Source organism: Vipera ursinii, assembly GCF_947247035.1.
Source record: "Vipera ursinii genome assembly, chromosome: 1".
Taxonomy (NCBI): Eukaryota; Metazoa; Chordata; class Lepidosauria; order Squamata; family Viperidae; genus Vipera; species Vipera ursinii.
Window position 1 is genome coordinate 221,049,494 of NC_139512.1, and position 25,529 is coordinate 221,075,022.

Consider the following 25,529-nt stretch of genomic DNA (forward strand, 5'->3'; position numbering starts at 1 on the left):
CTTCACCGCTGTCTTCCATGTAACACCGCTCCCTCCATTCTGTAGACGCACCTTTAGGCCGGCCCGCCTGGCCTTGGCTGAGTCCTCCAAAATCCCCATCAGAGTGTGGCCACCGATCACTGCTGCGACCCCTCACTCCAGCTTCCTGGGGCCCCGGACCAGGGCCGTCGAGTGGGGGAGGCCTTTCCTTCCGCCGCACCGAGGGCAACGCCTCCCCCCTCACTTCCACTGAATCCAAGAGCCCAGCCGCAGCTCCGGCTTCCTCCTGCTCCTCAGCCAGTGGCGCAGAATCCTCCATACCTTCTGCCATAGCAAACACCCAGAGAGACCTCTCCACAAAGGTTAAAGGAACGCTGACTTACTTTCCCCCGGCTTGTTGGCCACTTCCGTGAGCCGCCGGGCCGTTCCGCGCCTCCCCAGCTGATGAGCGGGCCGCCGCCGACCTCCCAGCTGACAAGCGGTCTGTCCCGGAGCGCCGCAGCTCGCCGGGAGCGAGAGGAGACTTGCAGGGGCCGCTGGAGACGGGTAAGGTGCTCCATGGCCTCGTCGGACGCCGGGCAGACGGGCGCTGGGGCGGGGCAACGGCCGGGCACCGTCCCGGCCCTCCAGGAAGCTGCGGACGCCGGCAGTCAGTTCTGAGGCCTGGCGGAGCGCTCCGTAGACGACGACGGCGATTTACGGGGCCTGGCGGGGCGTTCCGCGGGTGCTGGCGGTGTTCGGAGCCTGGTGGGGCGTTCCGCGGATGCTGGCAGTTTTCGGGGCCTGGCGGGGCGTTCCGTGGGTGCCGGCAGTCTGGTGAGTCGCCCCGCGGCCCGTCCGAATGTCGGGCGTGCCAGGCCCGACACAAATCACAGGAAAAAAGAACAGCATGGTATTCTGTTTGGATATTTGAACGTTTTTTCTGTCAATCTATCAGATTTAATAATGAGGTTTATTCATTTCATGAAGTGGTAATTCTCTTTCAAGTGCAATTATATTACACAGCAGGCTTGCTGATTATGGAAACATAGAAAGATAGTTCATCAGGAAATTACAAAAGAATTAATCATCAGCAACTTGGATAGTGAAAATCACTGTATGTTGCAGTTTTGTTTAAGTATTTTACAACCCATTCTTACCAAACCTTTATGCAGAAATGCACCAAAAAAAAATATAAACCCATTGCTAATTTTACATCTTTAATTGTGCTTAAAAGATGAAATAGTTAAAACTTTTAAATGAAGGTGTAGAATATATCATCAATAAACATGATTTTCAAGGGTTGTAAGATTAGAAACCTAAAAAAGAAAAGAATGAATTATTAGTTCATAATATTGTGATAGTAAATACAAAGTCAACTGTCATGTAATATTTCCTGTCATATTTATTACTTACAGCCTAATGAATATGCTTCAGCGTCAAGAATGATCAGGTTAATTTTGAATAATGCAGTAATAATTTTAACCTAAAAGAATATGCAAGTGCAAACTAATTAGCATTAAAAATATTGCACTATCCTTTAATACCAACAGGGCAATCTTATATGCTATTATTTCAGAATAAGTCCTCATTAATGAAATGTGCTTATTCTGGCTGATTATTATAGCTCTCTAATTCTACAGCTACTTAACTTGCAGTGAGTCCCATGAAACTTTAAAAAATATAACCTAACATAATATATATAGGAATGTACTACCTACTACTAATATCAAACCTAATTTCTATTTTTATTAAAGATTAAAGTTTTATCTAGATCATTTTCTCAGGTATGTGCTAAGCATGTATGAAAAGAGTACCAGACTTGAGTTGCAAAAAGTCTGTTGACTAGAACATAGCAGTAGAGTTTTCCACATCCCACTGCTATCTTGTTAATAATCAGGACTTCTGAGGGCAGATCTGACAGACTTAGTACACAAGAAAATATGTGTCAAGTATCTTGACACCAAAAAGAATACCTTTATAAGGACAGGTGGCAAGATGTTTAACATAGTTTCTTCAGTCATAACCATAGGCATCCCAGTATTCATTTTCTGGAGGGTAATCCTTCATTTCTTTCTTTCTATCTTGTTCATCATTTTCCTTTATATCTAAAAATTGTGTGCACGTTACTTCAATAGTAAAGCAAATTCTATTCATTTATATGGCAAGACACTGTTTCTCTTATGTGAAGAAACAATCAGCACAATTGTGAAATTGTTCACTGCTCTTAAAATGTTTTACATTTATCAATAAGAATGAAAAATAAAATATGGCACAACACAATACCTCTCAGTAAAAGCGCGTCATAATTTCATGAAATAGCACGGCCAATACACATTCAACACTGTCTGTTGGAGGTACACAGAATTTTGGGATTTTTTCAGTCTTCTATGACTGAATCACTGGATGTAAGTATTATCACTCCCATTTCAGAGGTGCTTACTTAACTGTTGTAGAAAGCTATGGGGTGGGTAGTGGAAAAAATGCTTGGGAGTATGTAATAGGCAATAATAGATAATCAATATGATTTCAACATCTAGATTTAGGAATATTCAATGTTGCAAGAGAATCAAGCCTACAGGAAGCCAAAACACCCAGAGAAAAACTTGAAATATAAGCCTCCTATATTGTGCACGTGCTCTGAAATGTTTATTTAGCCGATAATCTCAAGACCCCATGCCCTTCTTCCAAGAAAGTTAATGGAATTGAATGTGGAATTATCCCATTTTAGCCTTGAAACTATGTTGTGGACACGGTAGTCTAGAAACATTTCCAGGTTAAAAATCATCACTAAGATTAGAATTAATGTTTCAAGCAGGATGATCAGGTTTTGTGAAAGAGTCTGCTTCCTGTCTGGTTCTCTCTTTAATGTCTAACACTACCTACTATCTGCTGTGACATCATAAGATTCCTGCCCCTTCTCTGCTTATTACCTAATACTAGGAGATGAGAAAAAAATGCTACAGGTAGTCCTCAACTTACTACCACAACCTCTGTTGCAAAATGAGACATTTGTTAGGTGAGTTTTGCCCCATTTTACGACTTTTGCCACAGTCATTAAGTGAATCACTGCAGTTGTTAAATTAGTAACACAGTTGTTAAGTGAATCTGACTTCCCCATTGACTTTGCTTGTCAGAAAGTTGCAAAAAGTGATCACATGACATCCAGGACACCGCAACAGTCATACATATGAGACAGTTGTCAAGCATCTAAATATAAATCATGTGATCACTGGGATCCTGCAATGGTCACAAGTGTGAAAAATGGTCATAAGCCACATTTTTCAGGGCCGTTGTAACTTCAAACGGTCACTAAGCAAACTATTGTAAGTCAAGGACTATCTATATACGAATACTGAGGCACTGGCTAAGCTGAACTGCAAGATAACACACCCCAAAAATTGTCAGTGGCAACCCACTGCATTTTTAAGGCCTTTAGGACTAAATGAAAAAGGCTGGATTTCTGTCTCCAGTTTTCTAGACTGACTACCAAAATAGCTTTAGAAGAAACATTTTAATACAGTTCTGCATGATTGCATTATCACTGATTTACACGTAGTAGAAATTTTTCTGACCACAGTCTCCTTCTTCATTTCCTACAAACCTTTTACCAAAATAAGCAAACGAGGCAGAATCCTACATCTGACAGCTCATGACAAAATTCTATTTTATTCCCAGGCTCTTGTTTCCATAGTTTGCTGAGTATCTCAGCGCTCCATGTAGCACAAGCAAACATGTGATATCATAATTACATTTTTACCATACATAGAGCAAGAAAATATGTAACCCCTTAAAGATGGCATGCATTTCTAGTATTAATTTATGCTTACAAATAGATATTCTGATTTCTAAATAGGGTTTCCTTATAGCTAAATACTGCACAATTTTAGAATTTAGGGTTTATTCTGCAGTAAGTATGCACCTTTTGTATATATTGGCACAAGAAGCAGGATATAATAAAATCCTCTTTATAAAAAGGCAGAAACCCGCATCCTAGAGATTGCACAGAACAGGAAATTAAATGAAATCAATTAACAACCCTGATCTGGTATACAGAAGTCTTAAATTTACATAAAAGAAGGCATTTGGCCTATCAAGACAAATGGGATTTTGGGTATTATCACTTCGCTGGAAATGGCATGCCCATTAATCGCTGAATATTTGCAGCCTGAGGCAAATCTGAAGTATTTCCACAATATGGCAATGGAAATAAAAACAGGATATTTTAATCGGCAGTGTTAGGCAATTATATTGACACAATGTACTACTACATCTGCAACAAAAATGAAATAATAATACTTAGGACTTAGCATGCATAATTATATCTTTTCACCAAGAAAAGTAATTGAGAGTGCAAAATATTTTTCTCATTACATATATGATAATCAGTTATTTACCTAAACCTAATCAACCAAGAAATGAAACCTTATGTAAAAGAAAGAGTAAATAGGCTGTTGTTATTACTGTATGAACTTTAACATAAAGTCCTGAATGTCATAGCATTAACTTCAGGGTATTTAATATCTATGCCTCTGTATATAGGGACCTAATGCAGAGACATTTCAAAGAATTAATTATGTGAGAAAGAGGGTTAGAAAACATTATATGGAAAGCAAAAAAAACATATATAGTGTACATGAAACTGGTATATTTATTTGACTTTCATTCAATTAAATATAGTAGACCAAAAAATGGGAAAATTAGATATATTTAATAAATATGCTGTCTGATAGGTTATTACTGTCGTCAGTATTCTAGAAATAGGCAGTATTACCAGTATCATTGAGTCTGATCAAGTACACTAATTATTTTACAATCAACAGAATTACCGTATAAAGGAGATTCTTCTCAAAGGCAGAATAAAAATTGAAAATAGATATAATGCAAAGTAAATATTATATGCTTAGTAATACTGGGCAATTTCATGAACTTGATATGCAAAACAAATATCTTATTTCTTATTGAAGAAAGTAAAATATAAAATGAATATGTAAATTAAAGGGGAAAGAAATGAAAAAAAGAAATGAAACTATATTCAACCATATGCAAAATTTTTACACAGAACAATACTTGTACAGATCAAAAGTAATTTTCCATACTTTTAAGTTACTAACACAGCTACTAAAAATCATATGTATAGAAAAAATGTTTCCTTTTTTTCTTTTGTTACTAAGTTATTTAATTTTGTGATCTCTTTTTTTTTACTGTTAGCATTTTAGTCTCTTACATATGTCATCTTACATCTGACATTTTTGCTTTAAGAGCCTTGCCTTTGGTATATAAATTACACATAAACTTACATACCAGAGGGAATTAAGCCCTGTGATAAAAATACTTCTGTATTAGATTCTATGGATAAAAAAAACCTATGCGCTAGTAAAATCTATGTTTTCTCAACTTCAGCCTATTAATCTTTTGCAATTGGAAATCTGCAGCTGCATATTCATAATGCTGGTAATTGAATTTAACAGTAAGACATTTGTGACTTTTTTTAAAAAAAGAGAACCCCATTTAGCCTCTCCAATGACAAAAACAATAGCCACGATAGGAACAAAGATAATAATTCTCAAAAAGAAATGAAACAGCTGATGGAAGCAATATGTGTATTAGGTTACAAGTTTAATATCCACTTAATATTTCAGAAGAAATAACAAACAATATTGTCTAAAACTATCCGTCAAATTCGCCGCGTCACGGATGTCAAATTCGCTGCGTCACGGGCCTTGTCACAACGTATCGTGACTTTTTTCGCATTTCCAGAGCTGGGGTGTGTGTGGCCACCGCATGATGCAACTGGCCCCGCGGGCTGGCAGTTTTAACACCCCTGGTCTAAAACAACAGAGCCTCATTCATAACAGAGTTTAGTTCATAAAGCCACGTCCATTTGAAAAGAAAAGAAAAAGCTTTGAAGTTCTTGAATTACAGAATGGGAGGATTGATGCTGCAAGGTTTTTTTTTGCCTCTTTCACTGTGAAGAAAAACTTCTTTGAATCATTAACTGAATTATTTAAGGCTCTTTACTACTTAATGTTCATGCCTAGTTTTCTCTTTGCTGTAACTTTGGAATGATCGTAAGCTCTGAATTCACTGCAAGGGAGCAAATCTGTGGTTTCTACTGCATACATACACATACACACAATCACCGGAAGATGTCATAATCATCAACAAAGGCGAGCTTGATGGCAGACCTGAAATGTCAGACTAAGCATTAATTAAATATTGATATTCTGGAAATTAGGAAAATTAATGGATGTAATTGATCATATTAGAGATTTGGAGGCCTCCCACCCTGATGAACTTCAGGAAGCTATTAAAGAGCAAACTATTCTCCTTGGTTTGGGGGCAGACTGAAGCTTGAGCCCCTGCTGGAGTGGGGTTCTAGTTATATATTGCTTTTAGTCTTGTCATTTTTTCTACTTTTTTCTTACTTTTTAACTGTAAGCCACCCAGAGTCATTGGGAATTGGGCCCTATGCATTGTATAAATGAATAATATTAGAGGAGTACCTTCTATCTCAAACAAGAAAATCATAGATGAAACTGAGCAATCAGCAATATTAGTGTTCAGATGCAACCCAAAAATAATACAATGATCTCAATTTGAATTAAATCTTTCAGACTGGGGATGCTCCATGAATACTGTCCAAGCACTAATTCAGGATAAATAGATACTGAAAGTTCAATTTTTTTCAATACAACACCAAAAATGCTAAAGTTGAAGGTAAAACAATATATGAAATAAACTGAGAATTTGTTTTCATCGTACAAAATGAAGCATAAGGACTTCCAGGGAAGAAATGCTAAGTGAACACAGCTCTGTTAAAAGGGACTATATGGATTTGCTTGTAGATGAATATCGATCAAGGGTGTCCAACGGGCGGCCCATTGGCCAGATGCGTCATGCACAGACCACGCCCACCCCAGCTCCACAAAGGCAAACAAATGTCACGATACGTCCCTTGATAACCGTGCTATAGATGTTCATTTGCGGTATTTTAACAGAAGGTGATGAGTTACTAAAAAATTATACTTGGGAGAAAAGTAAATTTTCTTTTGTTTTATTATATTTATTTTTTTCTTTTTTAATATATTTTATTGATTTTTTACAACAACAGTTTTAGTGCTTAGTAAACAGCATATTGTCTGGGTTCATATATTTAAAAAGCAATCAATAATTAATTTCTATAATTCCATAATCAATATATTAGTGATATATTTCCTTGATCTTCTCTTCTTCCAGTAGTATTCTCCTTTTGTTAACCTTAAGCAAATATACTTTTGATACATACAAGGTTAGAAATAAACATTTTTCTTGTGTTTGTACAAATAACAGTAACATCAGCATATAATATCTTTTCTAATCAGCTTATGTTTCAATTGTATTTATAAAAGTCATCTTATTAAGTCACTATATGTCCTGTTTTCAAGATTCTTATTTAAGCTTAATTTCCCCTCTGTATTCAAACCATTCTTATCAGTTATAATTTTCTCAAAGTTAATTATCTTTAAATATCCAAATTTTTCATTCCCATACACCATCCCAATATTTTTACATTTCATATATTATAAAAAGTACTATACTGCTTGTATATCTTGTCCCTCTTATTGTAGGGCCTCTTCATAATTTATCTATTCTTTTAACCATATTCAAACATGTTTAATCATATAGTGCTCCATCTGGTAAGTCGAATCAAATCTCTTGAATCTAACTCTAGCCTTCTTCTTTTGCCAAGTAGCTTTCCAAGTCAGTGTGTTCAGCTTCCCAGGGGATTCTTCCTGTATTTTTGTGAGTGTATTTGGGAATAGGAAAGACAAGTTAGGTAGGATGTGCATTTTTGTCTCCCAAACTCTAATGATACTCTTGGCTGCTCTAAATTCATTTTGTTAGAACTTCTTTCCTATCTTCCAAGTTTATTTTGAAGCCCTAAAAAGTAAATATCTTTTCCATTTCCATTGTTGTGGCAAAATCTTGCAAGTTTTCTTTTGATTGTATTAAGCTTTGGTTCTCTTCATTTGTAGCTTCCCTCTTTGGTTCACTGTCCTCTGGTTTGTGTTCTTCTGTCTGGTTTGTTTGTTCATTCTTTGTCGTCGTTTTTTGAGAGTTTTTAATTGTAAGTTTAGGTTAAAGATGTGCTCATTTATATTGTTTTTAATCTCATCATGGTTTGAAACCATTGTCATTTGAATCTGTCACAGCATTGCATACATTTCCTCCTTGAAACTATTTGCCTTGTCTTGGAGTATTGCTCCTGCAGATCCCTGATGTTCCAGGCTGGGGCATTCAGAAGGAGATATTAGGTGTGGTTTCCTGCCACTTTCAGATAGGTATGCAACATCCATTTTGTCTCCCCCCTCCAGATAGTCTTTCACCAGTACCATATTGTCTGTGATTAGCCTTGTCAAACCAACCAATCTTAAAGTCCAAACAACTGGATCTTGTATAGTTCTTATCTTTATATATGGCTTTTATAATCCAATGTGTTTCCAATTGCTAAAGTACCACTAAAAGCAGTATTTTATAGCAATTCTTCTATTCAGGGGTCTTACAATTATCAGCCAGCCAAAACTGCAGTCCAGAATTTTTAACCACCTAACAGCTTTCCATTAAATTCCCCCCTAGAAGATTAGCCAAAAGTCAAGGTTTTTCTTTCTCTGCAAGCAATTCTTGAGCTTAGAGATCACAACTCAGTAAGTGTTTATAATCCCAGAAGGTCAGCAGGTTTTTTTAAAACAAATATAGTTCTCACTCTGTAGTACAGGTGGTCCAGTGTATTTTCTTTCCTCTGTTCCCAGATGTTCTCTATTTAGCTAGAAGTCACTGAGGATCAAAGGAACAAGTTGTTCTTTATTTCTGGGTATATTGCCAATTTCTGAGTCAATGCAGCTAGATGTCAGTAGCTATTCATCTTCCAACTTTTAAAACAAAGAATTATTTTCTTGTAGTTTCATCAATACTCTTTCAGATGTGAAATCTTAACAGTTTTCATAATTTTCAGATTTATCCAGACTGTAGTATTATTAACTTCATTTCAATATATTTCTGTCCCACATAAAAATTAAATTGCCGCTTCTGTCTATGGAAGGGTGGGGGTGTGGTCCCCTCCCTTCTCACTTTTGGAGGATTTTTTGCTTCTTCGAGATCTTTTCCAGGAAATCAGTTACAAAATAGAAGAGAGAAGATTGATATTCTCACCCAGTTCCAAGCATGCTGTTCACCGTTGTTGTGGTTAGTGCTTTTGAACTTCGGCTGCCAGTAGCTTGGGCTAGCCTTTCTCCTGTCTGTTTAGAGGGCTTCCCCCAGATCAAATGGATTGACTGCCATTGCTCTGTGATCATCGGGGGGACCCTCCTTCGCCACCTCTCTGGGTTAACTTTAGACCAGTTTAGGGTCCCCTGGCAGCGCAAAGCCAACCATGGGGTGCAGAGCCCTGCCATCCCTCGGCTGCATCGCTATGACACTGGACGGGAAATCCTTATTTTTTCTTTCTTTTCTATTTTTCTTTCTATTTTTTCTCTTCTTTCCTGCACCTTTTATTTTTTTAATTTTTTACTTTGTTTTAGTTTTTACTGTTGTAACTTCTAACCTTTAACAAAATTACTATCAAAAAGAATATATTACAATCAACAAACCTGTAGGAATTGATGAAATACAGCAAAACTGTTCAAAATCTTATGAGATGATGCAGTTAAAGTGATACATGTACAGAAAACACAGCAGAGGCCACAAAACTGGAAAGCATTTAATTTATTCCAGGACTTAGAACATTCTAATGACAATTGAACTGATATCACATTATAGCACAGTAATACTCAAGCTGTCTAACCCACATTTTTCTATCTTATCAAGTAGTAGGCTGTGATCTACTTTATCAAATGCCTTACTGAATTCCAAGTAAATTATATCCACAGCATTCCTCTGATCCACTAATTTTGTCACTTGGTCAAAGAATGCAATAAGAATGCTAATATTCAATGGATAATGGAAAATGCAAAAGACTGCCAAAAAGATGTCAATTTTTGTTTAATGACTTTTGACTGTATAAACCATATATAATTATGAATAGCTATGGATAGGAATGGATTGACAATAATGTTCTAACTATATATAAGTCAAATCATGTATGATCTTAATTTTTAAAATTTGTGATTAACAATGCCCATAAAACTTGACAAAGAACAAGACCGATAATTCCAGATCACTTTAAAGATTATGCTTCTTAACATCCAGCACTGTTTTACAATACTAGCATCACCCATCCTTCCTTGAATTCAGAATAACATGTTCCCAGAAGGTATAAATATTTTAATGGAAAGGAATGAGGCAAGAATGTGAAGTTTTTTGTTTTTGATCTCTTGCAGACGGGCAAATGGGACAAGATAAAAAAAATCCTTCTCTCTCTCTCTCCCTCCCTCCCTCTCCAACTAAAACCATCACAGGATATTGAAGCAAAACTGAAGCAAATATATATATATATACTAGTCCACGACTCACAACTATTTGTTTAGTGACTGTTATAACAGCATTGAAAAAACTGACTTATGGCTATTTTTCACATTTACATCCACTGCAGCATCCCTGCAGTCACATGATCAAAATTTAGACATTAGGCAACTGACTCATATTTATGACGGTGTACCGGGGTCACGTGATCACATTTTGTGAACTTCTGACAAGCAAAGTCAATGGGGAAGCCAGATTCACTCAATAACTGTGTTACTAACTTAACAACTGCAATGATTCACTTCACAACTGTGGCAAGGTTGTAAAATGGGGCAAAACTCACTTAACATCTAACCTTGCTTAGCAATGGAAATCTGGGGCTCAAATTCTGGTCATAGGTCAATTTAATTTAATTTACCTGTAAATTAAGTTAAGGTGATGGAGGTTGCCTGAGAGGTAGGCCAGTGAGCAACCAGATACTTACCGCCAGTCATTACCCCTTGGGCAGAAGTGCCATTCCAGTGCTGGATCCAATGGTCCCCCGCAGTAATTTCTTCCTCTGTGTGGCTCATTCTCCAATCAGTCTCCAGAGACAGAACCACAATAGCTTCCCACCAAATGCCTTGCCCCAGAACTCAACTCAGATCACCCCTCCCCCACCAACCTCTGTAAATAGTAGGAGAAACACAAATGGTCTCTTAACTATGGCTTTGCTACACTCTTTACTAGACAAGAGAAGTAAGGCTACTACTTCCAATCACAACAACAGCTAAAAGAAAAGTGGAACTTTTCTACCCAGAACTGAATTTTGATCCCAATCTGCAGCAAAACATTTAAACTCACATGTATTCAGGGCTTTTTTTGTCATAGAACGCTCAGAACGGAGTTCCGGCACCTTTTTTTGGATGGAACTTGTAGGGTAGGCAAGGCGGGTTGTATGACATGTGTGAGTTCCGGCACCTTTTTCTTTTACAAAAAAAGCACTGCATGTATTAGAACCCCAAACTATTTGCTGCACATGTCAAAATATGGAATATTTTGCATAACCCACATAGCAGTGACTGCTAGCATCTACATGGTCACTACTCTATTGTTCTCTATGGTATATTTAAATTCTGGGATTTTAAACTGTTTTTTCCCAACTGTATTTTCCAAGACACAAGGTTTACCCGGCTTCCGTAACCAGATGACCACGAGGCCATTTTTTGTGTGACTTTTTTTACCTATGGGTCAAACAAGCATTGTGCAAACTACCAAAGGGGGCACTAGACAACTCTTCTGCATTTCATACTATTCACTTTTCGATACAAACCTAAGAAAATGTTAAATGCATCCACAAAAATATAAAGCATTAATGTAATAGATACATATGTATCAAAGATCTTAAACTGACTGCTAAGGCATGCCAGTGCTCTAAGGAAGATGTGACATAGCTAAATATTAAAAGGGAATAAGAAATATATATTTCATAAAAATAAAAAAGTACTCTTTCAAAGAAAGGCTCAGATAGTACAGTGAAGGCCACACTGATCTGCCTCATCTTACAAAATATACACAAGTAAAGACTTATCAAAGGATGCCGAGATGACTACAGGTATAAACCTCTTACTAATTATAACAGCCAAGAGCTAAGGTGTGAAAAGCTGTATGGATCAGACCAAGGGCCCAGAAAATCCACAATTCTGTTCTCCCTGTTGAACAGCCTATGAGCTGGATAAGATCAGGCATCTCACGTGCTACAAGTGGTACAAAAGATATACTGTCCCACAAAAGAAGGGAGGTAGGAAGGAAGGAAGATCAGTGACTGACAGCCTTACTTTCTTTCAGTATGTCTACTTCTAGTTAAGTCCACACAAAGTTTTGGCCATCACTAAATTTTTAAACAGCAAATTCCACAAACTATGCTATATCAAAAAGCACTGAATCTGTCCTCGATCTCAAAATACTTAACTTTGAAATCAGCCAAGAGAAAATAACTTCTTTCCTATCTGTGAAATTTTCCTAAGGATCTATCATATTGTCCATTGTTGATGTTAAGAATGCAGTAATAATACCTGATCAGTTGTATGTGAAGTTGAATATCTGAAGGCATTTACGATGTTGAAACAGTAAATACGACATACCTTTTCTCCTTGATCTACTGAAAAAGAATCCAAACATTCTTTTGAAAGCACCTTTTTTCTCCTGTAACAGAAATCAGTCATTAGAGATCATGAAAATCCTAACTATGGAATAGCAATTTAGATAGATAGATAGATAGATAGATAGATAGATAGATAGATAGATAGATAGATAGATAGACAGACAGACAGATAGACAGACAGATAATGTGTTTGTATATGTATATATAATTTTATTTAATCCTCTTAATTTTAATCACTTTATATTATCTTTTTAATATATTGTAAGTAGCCAAGTAGGGACGCGGTGGCTCAGTGGGTTAGGACGCTGAGCTTGTCGATCAGAAGGTCAGCAGTTTGGCGGATCGAATCCCGAGTGCCGCGTAGCAGAGTGAGCGCCTGTTACTCGTCCCAGCTTCTGCCAACCTAGCAGTTCGAAAGCACGTAAAAATGCAAGTAGAAAAATAGGGACCACTGCGGTGGGAAGGTAACAGCGTTCCGTGCGCCTCTGGCGTCTAGTCATGCCGGCCACATGACCACGGAGACGTCCTCGGACAAGCGCTGGCTCTTTGGCTTTGAAACGGAGATGAGCACCGGCCCCTAGAGTTGGAAACGACTACCACGCATGTGCGGGGGAACCTTTACCTTTAAGTAGCCAAGAATCACTAGTGAGAAGGGCAGCATACAAATTTTATGAATGAATGAATGAATGAATGGTGTGTATGTGCATGTGAGTACACATACATATATAGTATATACATAAATACACATATAAAGGTAAGGGTAAAAGTTTCCTGGTCCAGTTGACTCTAGGCCAGGGCATGGTGCACATTTCCATTTCTTAGCCAAAGGACCCAGCTTTGTCCAAAAACGTTTTCCGTGGTCATGTGGGCAGCATGATTATAGGTCGAGGAGCACAACACTGTTACCTTCCCACTAAAGTGGTTCCTATTTATCTACTCCCATTTGCTTGCTTTCAAACTGCTAGTGGGTAGGAGTTGGGGCAAGGATGAGATTTCAAGCCATCACACAGTGGTCAGCTCTTGAACACAGATGGTCAGCTTTCCAGCTGACAAGTTCAGCGTCTTTAACCACTAAGTAATCACGCCCCCCTACACATACACACACACACTATTAAAATATTATGGAAATATATTACAATAGAATTATTATATTAAGATTAGGTATTAATGTGATATATTATATAAAATATATGTGTCATTAATATTATATAATGCCATAAAGGTAAAGGTAAAGGTTCCCCCGCACATGCGTGCTAGTCATTTCCAACTCTAGGGGCTGGTGCTCATCTCCGTTTCAAAGCCAAAGAGCCAGTGCTTGTCCGAGGACGTCTCTGTGGTCATGTGGCCGGCATGACTAGACGCCAAAGGCGCACGGAATGCTGTTACCTTCCCACCGTAGTGGTCCCTATTTTTCTACTTGCATTTTTATGTGCTTTCGAACTGCTAGGTTGGCAGAAGCTGGGACGAGTAACAGGCGCTCACTCTGTTACGCGGCACTTGGGATTCAACCCGCTAAACTGCCGACCTTCTGATCGACAAGATCAGCGTCCTAACCCACTGAGCCACCGCGTCCCTATAATGCCATATTAAATATATAAATATTCACACACACACACAAACACACACACACCAATACACGCACTCAAAAAACAGACACAGTTGGAGCTTGGCTTTCCTGGCCCTTTCTTCTTTTCTTTCCTGCTGAAACTTCTGCAGCCACTGTTCCTGAGAAGTGGCAGATTTTCCAGAAGAATATAGTAAGGAGTACTGGGTCAACCGGTAATAAACATATGATTTTTCTTTCACTTCACATAGATCCCAGTCTTTCCAATAATGTAGAAAATATTTTGAATTTGCACCATTTTGAACTCAAAAGTTTTGAGACAGAAATTTAAGTGAAAAATAATTTTGATTTATAGTAGTGCTAACTTTACCAAGGCCTTCTTATGTCACCCAGCAGAGACTTATTATATAATAAGTCCATATTCTTCACAATCAAATGACTAATGCAAAAAATTGAAATATATCGAGTGGGATTGCAAAGACTGACTAGGGTGCAGGATGGGATTGTTTGAGAACAATAATAAGTTGTACATTAAATGTAGAATAAAAGAATGATATTCTTTAAAACCAAGGAAATAGAAACTTTAAAAAATGTATTAATTATATTTTTCTTCATCAGCAGAATTAAATGTAGGATTCAACCAATTTTCTTTTGATCGTGTACACTAAAAATCCTACTCTAAGATCTTTGGGAATATTTATATCTAGACATAGTTTATATTCAGCATAAATATTTCTCAAGCATATTAACTATTCAGGGTGTTACAATATTCTACATACAATTGTTACAGTAATGGGCATGTGTAGAATTGTGCCAAAATTCTTATTGTATGCAGAGCTGCAGCCTAGATTAAAAACTTTAATTGCAAGTTATTTCTACACATGACTTTCAGGTTTCAGATGATGCATAACAACTCCAGTGAATTAATATCAGATAATCTTTGGTAGCAATTCTAAAATATATAACTGCAGGCACTAAGCTGTGTTCTGAAAATAAGCAGCAATATTCACTTAAAAGGATTTGTGGGTAGAGCATGGAAAACCAATTAGAAAATCAATATAGATTTAATTTTTTAAAGTCACAGAATTTCAGTGGGAGACAAAATGCTTCATCAAGCAATATGCAGTTTATTGGCAGATTTGGCATTATTAATTAAAAGATACTCTTTCACTGATAGTGGATTGCTGAAGTAATCAATAGTAATAAATTATTCCTATGGATTTTATCAAGTATTTAAACCACATTCCTTGCTTAATCCAATAGAAGCAAATGTTTTGTTAACTGTTGCCAAAGCAAATATTTTACAGATATATAATGCTATATATAATTTAGGAAAATTTAGGCACTTAGACCCATCGAAAAGACCTATATCTTTAATTGCTTAATAGTTTATTTTAAAACTGAATCTTAACAGAAGGAAAATAATTTTACCAGAGAATGAAATCATTAGTTATCTTTTAGACAGTATCATTGAGTTAGGATTTTAAAAGAAACCTTCTGCTTATTCAAAATTATGAAAAATATGTTTTTGTTTATTCCAAATACCCTAATGGAAAGATCAAACTTGAGGCTGTGTAAAAATTGTAATTTTTAAAGAACCATGGAAAAGGCTTTCCTTTATTTGTAACACAGTACTAGCTTCAATTCGATATATTATACATATTTGATAAGAAAAACAAGGATTGCACCGTACTGTAGAAGCTAAAATTGGCAGACTACTTCCTCAATATCCTGTCAATGCTTCCCCTAATCTGATATATCAATTGTAATTGACCAAACAAGATTGTAATTTATCTCTTCTATAGTCACATTTTCCCTATGAAATTAATCTGAGATCACAACTGAATATATGAAAAACTGAGATGCATAAGAGTCGATTCTCTCTGTTCTGTGGTGGAAACAATATGAAAGATGCTGTTTTATTTTCTGATTTAATAAACTACCTCACCTGAAGAAATGCTTACTGTAAACAAAAAAAAATTACTGTCTCCTTTAAGTTGAACTAGACTCCTAGTGACATATCCATGTAATTTGGAGGGGAATAATTAGTTTAATAGCTTTCTTCTAAGATTTATTTTTACTTCCCACCTAGACTGATAGCTAAGGTAATCTCCTATCCATGTACTAATCAGAAGTGACCCTAATTAGCTTCCATGTCATTTTGGCCACCATAAAGAGACTATAAAGCAAAAGGAAGTCAATAATTTCCCAACCCAAGAATTTCAGATTTTGCTATTTCGTAAGTTTTAACAACTGGAAAAAAAATATTTAACACTGACCTGTAGTTGCTCACCTTCTTTTGCCTACATGAAAAAAGCAGTAAGAATTAACCTTTCCACTTTTAAGTCTTTAAATCTAAGAAGTACATTTGCTACATCTTATCCACATCCATTATAGTTGAGTAGAGCTTTCTATTTTATTGTAGGTTCTATAACGAACAATACCTAGCTTCTTCACTACATTCTGGGTCGCTATTTAAAAAATATCTTGCAATAAAAATGAATAGTACCTAGATGTATGTCAGAATAATAACAGGTTAGATGAAGCCTGTATAAAAGCTGAAACAATCTTGTGTCTTAAGCACTAGTGCTCATGTTTTATGGCCCAAAGCAGTCAGGTATCAGTCCTATGGATGGTATATTGCTTACTGGTTTATTACTGTGTGCTGATTATAACCTTGAAAGTCTCACGTAGCTTGGAGCCTGCAACCACTTGCTCCAAACACAGGTAGTCCTTGATTTATAACCGTTCATTCTGTAACCATTTGAAGTTGCAATGGCCGCTGAAAAAGTTTTCCACACTTATGACTCATTTCAAACTTATGAGCATAGGTTTTTCACATTTATGACCTTTACAGCATCCCCATGGTCACTTGATCAAAATTTGGATGCTCGGCAACTGGCCTCTATGACTATTGCAGTGTCCCAGGGTCACGTGATCACCTTTTGTGACCATCTGACAAGCAAAGTCAATGGAGAAGCCCGATTCACTTAACAAACATATTACTAATTTAACAACTGCAATGGTTCACTTAACGACTGTGGCAAGAAAAGACTGTCTACTCTCCCCTATCTTCCATGATACTTGAGGAAGGTCAGAGAGACAATGGTCAAAATTGCTATGGATAGAATCATTTGGAGGGTAAGCACAATGTTTTCACTCTCCATAAGAGACTGCTTCTGTCCTCAGTGGATGACCATCTACCAGAGCTGAATTATTGTAGCCTTGTGCACCCATATAAGGAGAGTCAGACTGGTCAAAGCCGTGTTGTAATGTTGTGATGCAAGCCCTATCCCTGTTCCATGCAATGTTGCATGCATGTCCCAAATGGCTGAAACTTGAGAAGGGCGGGTGGCGCTACACTATTTTTGTCATTGTGATTCAACAGCTTGTCCCAGAAACACTTAGGGCAACTGGACCTTCTTGGTTTTTTTTCTCTGAAAACGTTTTGCTTTTCATCCAAGAAGCTTCTTCAGTTTTTGGATGAGAAATAAAACGTTTACAAAGGAAAAAAAAAGAAGTAAGTCCACTTGCTTTTTGGGAAAGCACCTTTGGGACAACCTTGACCCGGATGATTGAGAATCTCTATAGATTCAACAGCTTTTTGCATAGACCAGACTGAGCTATTCTGTGTTTTTTTTTAAAAAAAAGCTGTTTAATATATGTATACTGCTCAAAAAAATAAAGGGACCACTTAAACAACACAATGTACTGTATTTAATAGTAGGATGTCTTATCTTGTGTTCCCTTTATTTTTTTGAGCAGTATATATATTTAAAGTTGCGAACGTGTGTAGTAAGGTAGAAATGAAACTGAAATTATACACAATGTATATACTATCTATTTTTATGTTAAAAACTGAAAGAGAATTAAATAGAAACCATATAATTGTGCCCACTTGCTGCATATGCCTAAACCATTGAACAGTGAATTATTAAGCACATAGAACTCAATCTTCCTGAAGCTATGCTACCCCCTTCAGCTGAAGTGATTGGCAAAATGTCTGTGCTGATTTTTTTTCCAGCTGTTAATCAGATCAATGATCACATATCAGAAGTTCTGGTTATTTTACATTCATTTCTCTTTTTAACAAACTAGGAAGCAAGCACTCAAAACTGAGATTTCATGTTAAATATCAAAGTTTGCTTTCTGGTATTATAAAAACACAAAAGTCAAACTGACCTGTTCCTCTATATTCTTAGCATCAATTGTCTGATCCTGAACAATCTCAGCTGGAGCCTTGGTAAGATAAATTCTAGTTATATTTGCATAAAAGATGGAAATAAATCAAAGTTTTCCTATATTATCATGAATTAAAGAAAGGTAACTGTTCTGTTATTTTTTATAAAAACCCATTACCTTTTGCCCTTCGTTAGCAACCCTGAAAGCCGCTTCTTATGAACAGCAAACGCAAATGACAAATGTCCTAAATGATTTAATTGCTAAGATTATTTTTGGTTTTAAAATGAAAAAGCGTTAAATCATAATCAGGATTTCTTTTCACATATCTAATATTATTCCCCATTGCTTTAAAAAAGAACAAAAAACAAACCTGCTCTTTTATACTCCCAGGATCTGCATAAATCTCCTCATCCTGGATGATCTCAGCTGGAACCTTGGATAACATAAATTCCAATTCAATGTTATATAAATAAAAGTAAACAACTTTCAGCTTTTTAAAACTACAGATTAGGGCGGAGGGGAAGTAGCCAGCTATTTTCCTTATTGAGGAATAAACCTTCTCCATAGCAAACCTAAGACTCACTTCTTTTAAGTAACAATATAAACACAAAACCTATTGCAAATGTCATGATATTTTTTTAACAAACTGACAAACAAGGATTTATACCTGAGATTTCATTTGAAATAAACAATACCAATTCAAATGCTGTAAAAACAATTAACAAAAACTAACCTGTTCTTTTCTAATTCCAGGATGCAAATATCTTTTCTATCTTTCACTTTCAGCTACAGCCTTGGTTAGAAATAAAGTCTATTTAAGATTTGCATGAACACCATTCAGTAAAATGAAATTCACCCTATATTATTTTATCACAAATAAGGTAAAAAAAGACAAACAGTGATTTATTTCCATTAAAAGCACTGGAGTTTAAATTCCTTATATTACTCTCCAGTGTTGCAAAAACAGTAAGGAAACTAGTATGTTTTATTGTAATCCAGGATATGAATAAATTTTCTTGTTCTGGAAAACCCCAGCTATAGACTTTATTAAAATAAAATCCAGTTATGATCTGCACGACCAGAAAAAAACAAAATATAAGCTTTCTGGCATAACTTTCTCACAATCAGAAAATAAGCCATGTTCTATTTACCTTTTAAAAACTGATTTCTATACTTTGTACAAGCAAATCAAATATCCAGTTCATGCTAATGATTGTGTTTGGTCAGAAAAAAAGATTTTTGTTCTAATTCTATTCCTCTAACAATGGAAAATCAAAATCCAGAAAACAGACAACCAGTAGAAATTTTTTTAAATGATTAGAAAATATATTGTCTGCTGCTGCCTCTTTGAAATAGAGGGCATAACCATACCTGGTCAGTAGAGGGCAGCAAAACTATGAACACCCCTCTTTGAAGATGGAATAGTTACATAGCATCTTTAGACTAGTAAGGAAAGTCATTCATCTGGAAATCATCTTAACTAAATAGGGCATGACTTTGAGTATTGTCTTATTACATAAGTCAGTGTTCAACAGTCTTGAACTGGAACTAGGTCAACATTCCAATAGGTATGCAATAATGACAAAATCAGAGATGAATCTACAAAATCAGAGACTTCTAAAAATTTTCACATGTGTAGTATTTTATTTCTGAAAGTATAGCATAGACTATTTTTTGAGTATACATATTAATACTGGTGGCTGTATTTTTTCATCATTTATTTTCACTTAAAAAGAGCACTCCTTCATTCAAAAAAAAGTTGTCTGCTACTTAAAATCTGAAATGGAGAAATAGTTGGCAAGATGTTAGGTCCTTTACAGAAATGTTTTGACTTTCTTAGTAGTCCTGAAAGAAAAACAAACATGGGTAGTTGGGAATCAAAGTTCTAATAGGTTCTTTCAGGAAAAATCTATTTTAAACTTACCTGATCAATGGGTATTTCCACTTTAACATCTTTGTCTTCTTGAATCTCATAAGCCCCTTCAATTTCTGTCGGGGATTTATGAGCTATATAGACACTATGCCCTGAAAATAAATAATTAAAAAAACTGTTTATCTTACTCTATGGAACTACTAACATAAACATTCTACACACACATATCTATAACTGAAAATTACAGCTACATTGTTTTTGCTAAGTGTTATTTGTAGCCAACAGAATTTTGAGCAACAGTTGTCGAATAATAATTATTAGTATTGTTTACATTAAGAATCATCCTTATTAGTAAATGAATAAGCAAAAGGAAAAAATATTCAGCTTTGCAAGCGTGAATTGATAAATAATAGAAATAATTAAATTCCTAAATGTTTAGCCTTCTGCTACAAGCTGTTCACCTTTATTTTATATGTGTGGGCTCTATTAGTATTTGAAGGCAAATTGATCCAATATGGGCTGTGTAAACTCAGATGCACAAAAAAGGAACTACTGTAAGCCTTGAATTTTTGTAACTGTTTTTTAAAAACAAAGAACCAAAATAAGTATAATATAATGGCAACAAAAGTGCATTGGTGAAAGTGCATTTGTCCATTGCAATAAAACGGCTCCTATTAGAAAAGTACATACTGTCTTTTAAATGGTTATTATTTTTTTAATATTGCGATACTATATTAGTAGAATACAGTATTTTAGGGGGCATCATCGTATACATTTAAGCACAAAAATACTTCAGCATTATCCACTTTGCTGTTCCATTACAACTACATTTTTTTTTTGGTGCCTTTAAATCTGAAGCGTGATCCCTGCAGTTTTCTTGGCAAGGTTTTTTTCAGCAGTGGTTTGCCACTGACTCTTTCCCAGGTCTGAGAGAGACAGGGCCCAAGGCCACCCAGCAGAGCTCAGGGTCTCCCGATTCTAGCCTGACCTCTTAACCAAATTGGCTCTGTTCATGTGGATCTACTGAGACATAAACGGAACGAATGCATAACAAAGTCATCTAGTTGTGTGATGTACCACTGAGAGCCACTGCCCCCTTAAGTTTTAGTTATTAGTTGTACCACTTTTAGCTTCAATAACTGCAGCCAAATGTTCAGTCCCTCACATCACTAAGTAGGAATGTTAGCCAATTTCTCTATGACAAACTGCTTCATTTCAGTAGCATTTGAATGTTTCCTAGCGTGACCCATATACTTCAGCACCTGCTGTAACATTTGTGTGGCGTTTTATCACTTTGATATTTTTCATTCCAAAACAATTCATTTGGTTTTTCTTTATCCATGTTGTTGGGAGACCTTACCTGTATGTTTGGGATCACTACCTTGTATGTTTGCGATCACTACCTCATGTTTTCCACTTCATTTAGGAAACAGAAGATCTAATACTCTTCTGTAAAAAATCCTCTAAACAAACAGAATTCCCCTTCCTTTAAATAATGGCACATCCAGATTCTGAAGCAGCAAAGTGTCCCTTAAACTGTGACACTACCACCTCTATGTTTGACAGGTGGTATGAGATTCTTGTTATGGAAAACCATGCTTGGTTTCTAACAGCCATAACCTTCATGTAGCTTGAAAAGTTGCACATTGGATTCATTCAATGTCCACTGAACATTTCTTCACAAGTCTGGAGAGTCATCCAGATACTTTTCTTCCAAAATTGAGATGAGCATTAATATTCTTTTATGAGCCGTGACTTCTGTCTTGCTGTTCTCCCATGAATTTCATGTTTGCTCAGTTTGTTTTCTTTTCTTGATGTTGGAGTCCTATAAACTTATTTTAACAAAGGTCAGAGAAACCTATATGTCTCTGGATATTTTCTGGGGTCCTTTGTGATTTTCTGGACAATTTTATGATGTGCTCTTTGAGAAATTTTGACAAGACAGCTGTTCCCTATTTTGTTCCAAAACGTTTCATTTTAAAACCATATCTCCAACTATAGATTGGTGGATTCCAAAGCTTCATATAAAATTTTGTCATTCTTCCAGAGAGACAGATATCAGTGTTATTTCTATGGAGGTCTTCAGAAATTTCTTTTGAGGAGGGCACAATGTGCCACTAAGAAAAATCAAAGTTTGTGTAAGATATATAGAGTAAAGCTGGATCAAATCAGCTGACAATTTATTGATGTACTTGTTGGTCCTAATTAACTCTTTAACTACATCAACCAAATTGGAAGGAGAGGAATTAACTTTTTCACTCTGACAAATTACATGTCAGATGACTATTTATTTTTAAAAAAAATTGAAACCTTTGGGTGATTTCTTCACTCAAATTCCCTTTTCATGTGTAATTTTGATACAATCAGCGGCAGAGATATAAAAAATTCACAAAATCCAGAAAATAATATATACTTTTCCACATAATTGTAGTTTAAACACAAATACATAATCATCAGATAGGGTTATCCCAGAGAAGAAATGAAAGCATTTTAAAATACATACAATTCCAAATGTAATTTTAATGTTAATGTAATTCATCTTTGAATCTTAAAATGGATATTTTTCATTTGTCAGCTTCCTGTTCCTAACCTCAGCTCTGAAGTAACTGAACATGGGATCTAAGCCATTGACAAGTGAAATTTGGCAATGGGTTTTACTGCCAAATGTCAATGGCAAATGAAAAGGATCTGAAGGACTGTCTACCTATGTTGTGCAAAATATAATAAGAATCTTTTGCCACACAATTTCTTAAAGAGTGACTATATTACATATTTGGGGGGGGGGTTAAAGTATAATTAAATCAACCTAGTCTGTAGCTCTAAGTAGCTGCTTAAGCTCTTCAAGAGGTGCCTACGCTAAGTGTAAATTTTGAGGCTTTTTCTTTGCACAGCTGATTTTAAGGCAAATAATTTAAAGAGGAATGAACAAGAATTAATATTCTTGAAGAGCAAATTCTTCTGTTGAGCTTACAGAGCTAACTGTGAAGTGTTTAACAAGAAATTTGCATTTGGAGACAATTGTTTTGCAATTACTGTCATGTATAATTTAACCAAAATTGTTTGATGTAAGCACCAATTATGTTCATTTCTCAAGCTCAGGAAGAATATACAAGTACAATTACAAAGGGCCTTTTCCCACTGCTGTCCATCCATCCCTTCAGAAAGAATATCGTGTGAAAGTTGCTGTTTTCACGGGCAGTCCTTATCTTATATCTATTGTCTCTGTTCCTAATCATTGCTGACATCTGACTTTTCTCCAAAGCAGTGTTTCTCAACCTCAGCAATGTTAAGGTGTGTGGACTCCAGTTTATTTATATTTTATTTATTTATTTATAAAATTTATTGGCCACCCAGCTTACCATAAGGTAACTCTGGATGGCTTACAGACATAATATATATATATATATATATATATATATATATATATATATATATATATATATATATATATATATATATATATATATATATATATATATATATGCATTAAACAAGAATAAATTAAAACCAAGATTAAAATCAAGGACACGTGGGGAGGGCCGAGGTGGAATGGGGAGAGGTGGAATCTGTTGTTACTTGATCAACACCTCCACTGTGCTGTTCCCCCATTGGGGCCCCAGGCCAACCGGCAGAGCCAGGTCTTTAGGCCATTATGAAAAGGATAGGAGGGTTGGGTCCAACCTCACACGAGGGTGGGAGATGTTACAGAGGGCAGAAGGAACAGCAGAGAAGGCCCTCCTCCTGGACCCTGCCAGCTGGAATAATCAGACTGATGTAACCCGCAGCATGCCTCCTTTGCCGGCAAGAGTGGGATGGGCCAATCCCAGTGGGGTAAGATGGTCCCTCAAGCAATCTGGATCTATACCATAAAGGGCTTTAAAGGTGATCAACAACACCTTGAATTACACTCAGAAGCAGACCAGCAATCAATGCAACTTGTGGTGTTATAGGAGCCATTCTTGGGGCCCCAAAAACTGCCTGTGCCACTGTACTCTGTACCAGTTGTAGCCTTCAAATGGTCTTCAAGGGTAGCCCCATGTAGAGCACATTACAATAGTCCAACCATGGGATGACTAGGAACTGAACAACTGAGCACAGGGAAACCTGATCCAGGAAAGGCCACAACTGGCGCACAACACAAAGTTGTACAAAAGTTCTCCTTGCTGCGACAGCCACCTGCTCCTTGAGCAGGAGTCACAAGTCCAGGAGAACCCCAAGTTGCAGACCAGATCTGACTGAGGCAGTGCCACCCCATCCAAAGATGACAAAGTCCCAGATCCTGGAGTTTCAGGTACCCAAAGCCATTCAGTCTTGCCAAGGTTCAGTCGAAGTCTGTTTTCCCCCATCCAGGCACCCACAGGCTCCAGGCACAGCGAGAGGCCAACTATAGCATCACTTGGGTCACCAGGAATAGAGATATAGAGTTGGGCGTCATCAGCATATTGTAGATACCACAACCTGTGGTGATGATCTTGCCCAGTGATTTCATACAGATGTTGCAAAGGAGAGGAGAGAGTACTGAGCTCTGCAGCACGCCACAAAATAGCAGCCGAGGGCTGGACTACTCTGGACCAATACCCAGAATTCCCCAGCCAACCATGCTGGTTAAGGGATTCTGTGAGCTGAGTCCACACAGCTTAAAGCTACTGTGGTTGACAAAACACTGCTCCAAAATAAAGATGACAAAGCTCAATAGTTTTTATACATCTTCAAGGTGGAGTAAGGAGAAAAACATGATTTTAATGCTAGTATAGTGAAAGATGACTTCACTCTGTCTTATTTGTGGCATAGAAGCATGATTAACAAAACAGCCTGGAACACAGCAAAAAATGACATTGCCAAATCAAATATGTGCCACAATTATGTGCAAGTAGGAAAAGACCCAATGTCATTCTGAAATCTTAGGCACCAGCTACATTATGTCATGTTACCATCATTGGGAGACACAGGTCTAGGAGCCTGTCTTTCTTGACTTGCTTTCTCAGGTTTGGCATAATAAACAGAGATCCTATCTCCTCCTCCTTGTCTTGATACTTCTATGGGAGTCACAATACGATCTCTTTGCTTAGGTGTTTCTATAGGAGGCTGCAACAGATACAACAAATCCCAAAATGATGGATTTATTTCTTTGGTGTTCAGAATTCTTTCTCTCCTTCTCTCTCTGCACTGGAGTGCCAGTGTGGTATAGAGCAGAGGTCCCCAACCTTTTGGGCACCAGGGACCAGTTCCGTGGAGAAAGGTTTTTCCATGGACCGGAGAATGCGTGGTTTTGTGTGCTGCCTACATCCCATGGATGGGGCTTTGCTTGTTTGTGCAGACCGGTTGCTGGCATGCTGCGGCCTAGTACTGGTCCACGGATCGGGGATTGG

At 36.8% G+C, this 25,529-nt stretch overlaps 2 protein-coding genes and 1 long non-coding RNA gene across 3 annotated transcripts in view; 1 reads left to right on the plus strand and 2 right to left on the minus strand.

Moving 5' to 3' along the window:
• Nucleotides 1–1,088: 1,088 nt before the first annotated feature.
• LOC310633187 lies at nt 1,089–11,022 on the minus strand. The gene is made up of 3 exons (XR_014491002.1): nt 10,883–11,022; nt 1,935–2,066; nt 1,089–1,277 (listed from the first exon to the last, which is right to left on the minus strand). It is a non-coding gene; the product is annotated as an uncharacterized lncRNA (long non-coding RNA).
• A 304-nt stretch (nt 11,023–11,326) lies between these two features.
• The window catches only part of EIPR1 (EARP complex and GARP complex interacting protein 1), a 308,944-nt gene continuing 294,741 nt past the window's right edge, over nt 11,327–25,529 (plus strand). The window contains exon 1 of the mRNA XM_083356602.1: nt 11,327–11,344. The gene's annotated coding sequence lies outside the window, so the exon portion shown is untranslated. The remainder of the gene's footprint in view (nt 11,345–25,529) is intronic.
• The window catches only part of DCDC2C (doublecortin domain containing 2C), a gene marked incomplete at both ends in the record, with an annotated part of 33,182 nt that continues 23,898 nt past the window's right edge, over nt 16,246–25,529 (minus strand). Inside the window, 5 exons of the mRNA XM_083371898.1 lie at nt 16,246–16,284; nt 18,288–18,344; nt 18,658–18,720; nt 20,212–20,312; nt 21,521–21,576. Coding sequence (XP_083228024.1) covers nt 16,246–16,284; nt 18,288–18,344; nt 18,658–18,720; nt 20,212–20,312; nt 21,521–21,576 — 316 coding nt within the window. The remainder of the gene's footprint in view (nt 16,285–18,287; nt 18,345–18,657; nt 18,721–20,211; nt 20,313–21,520; nt 21,577–25,529) is intronic.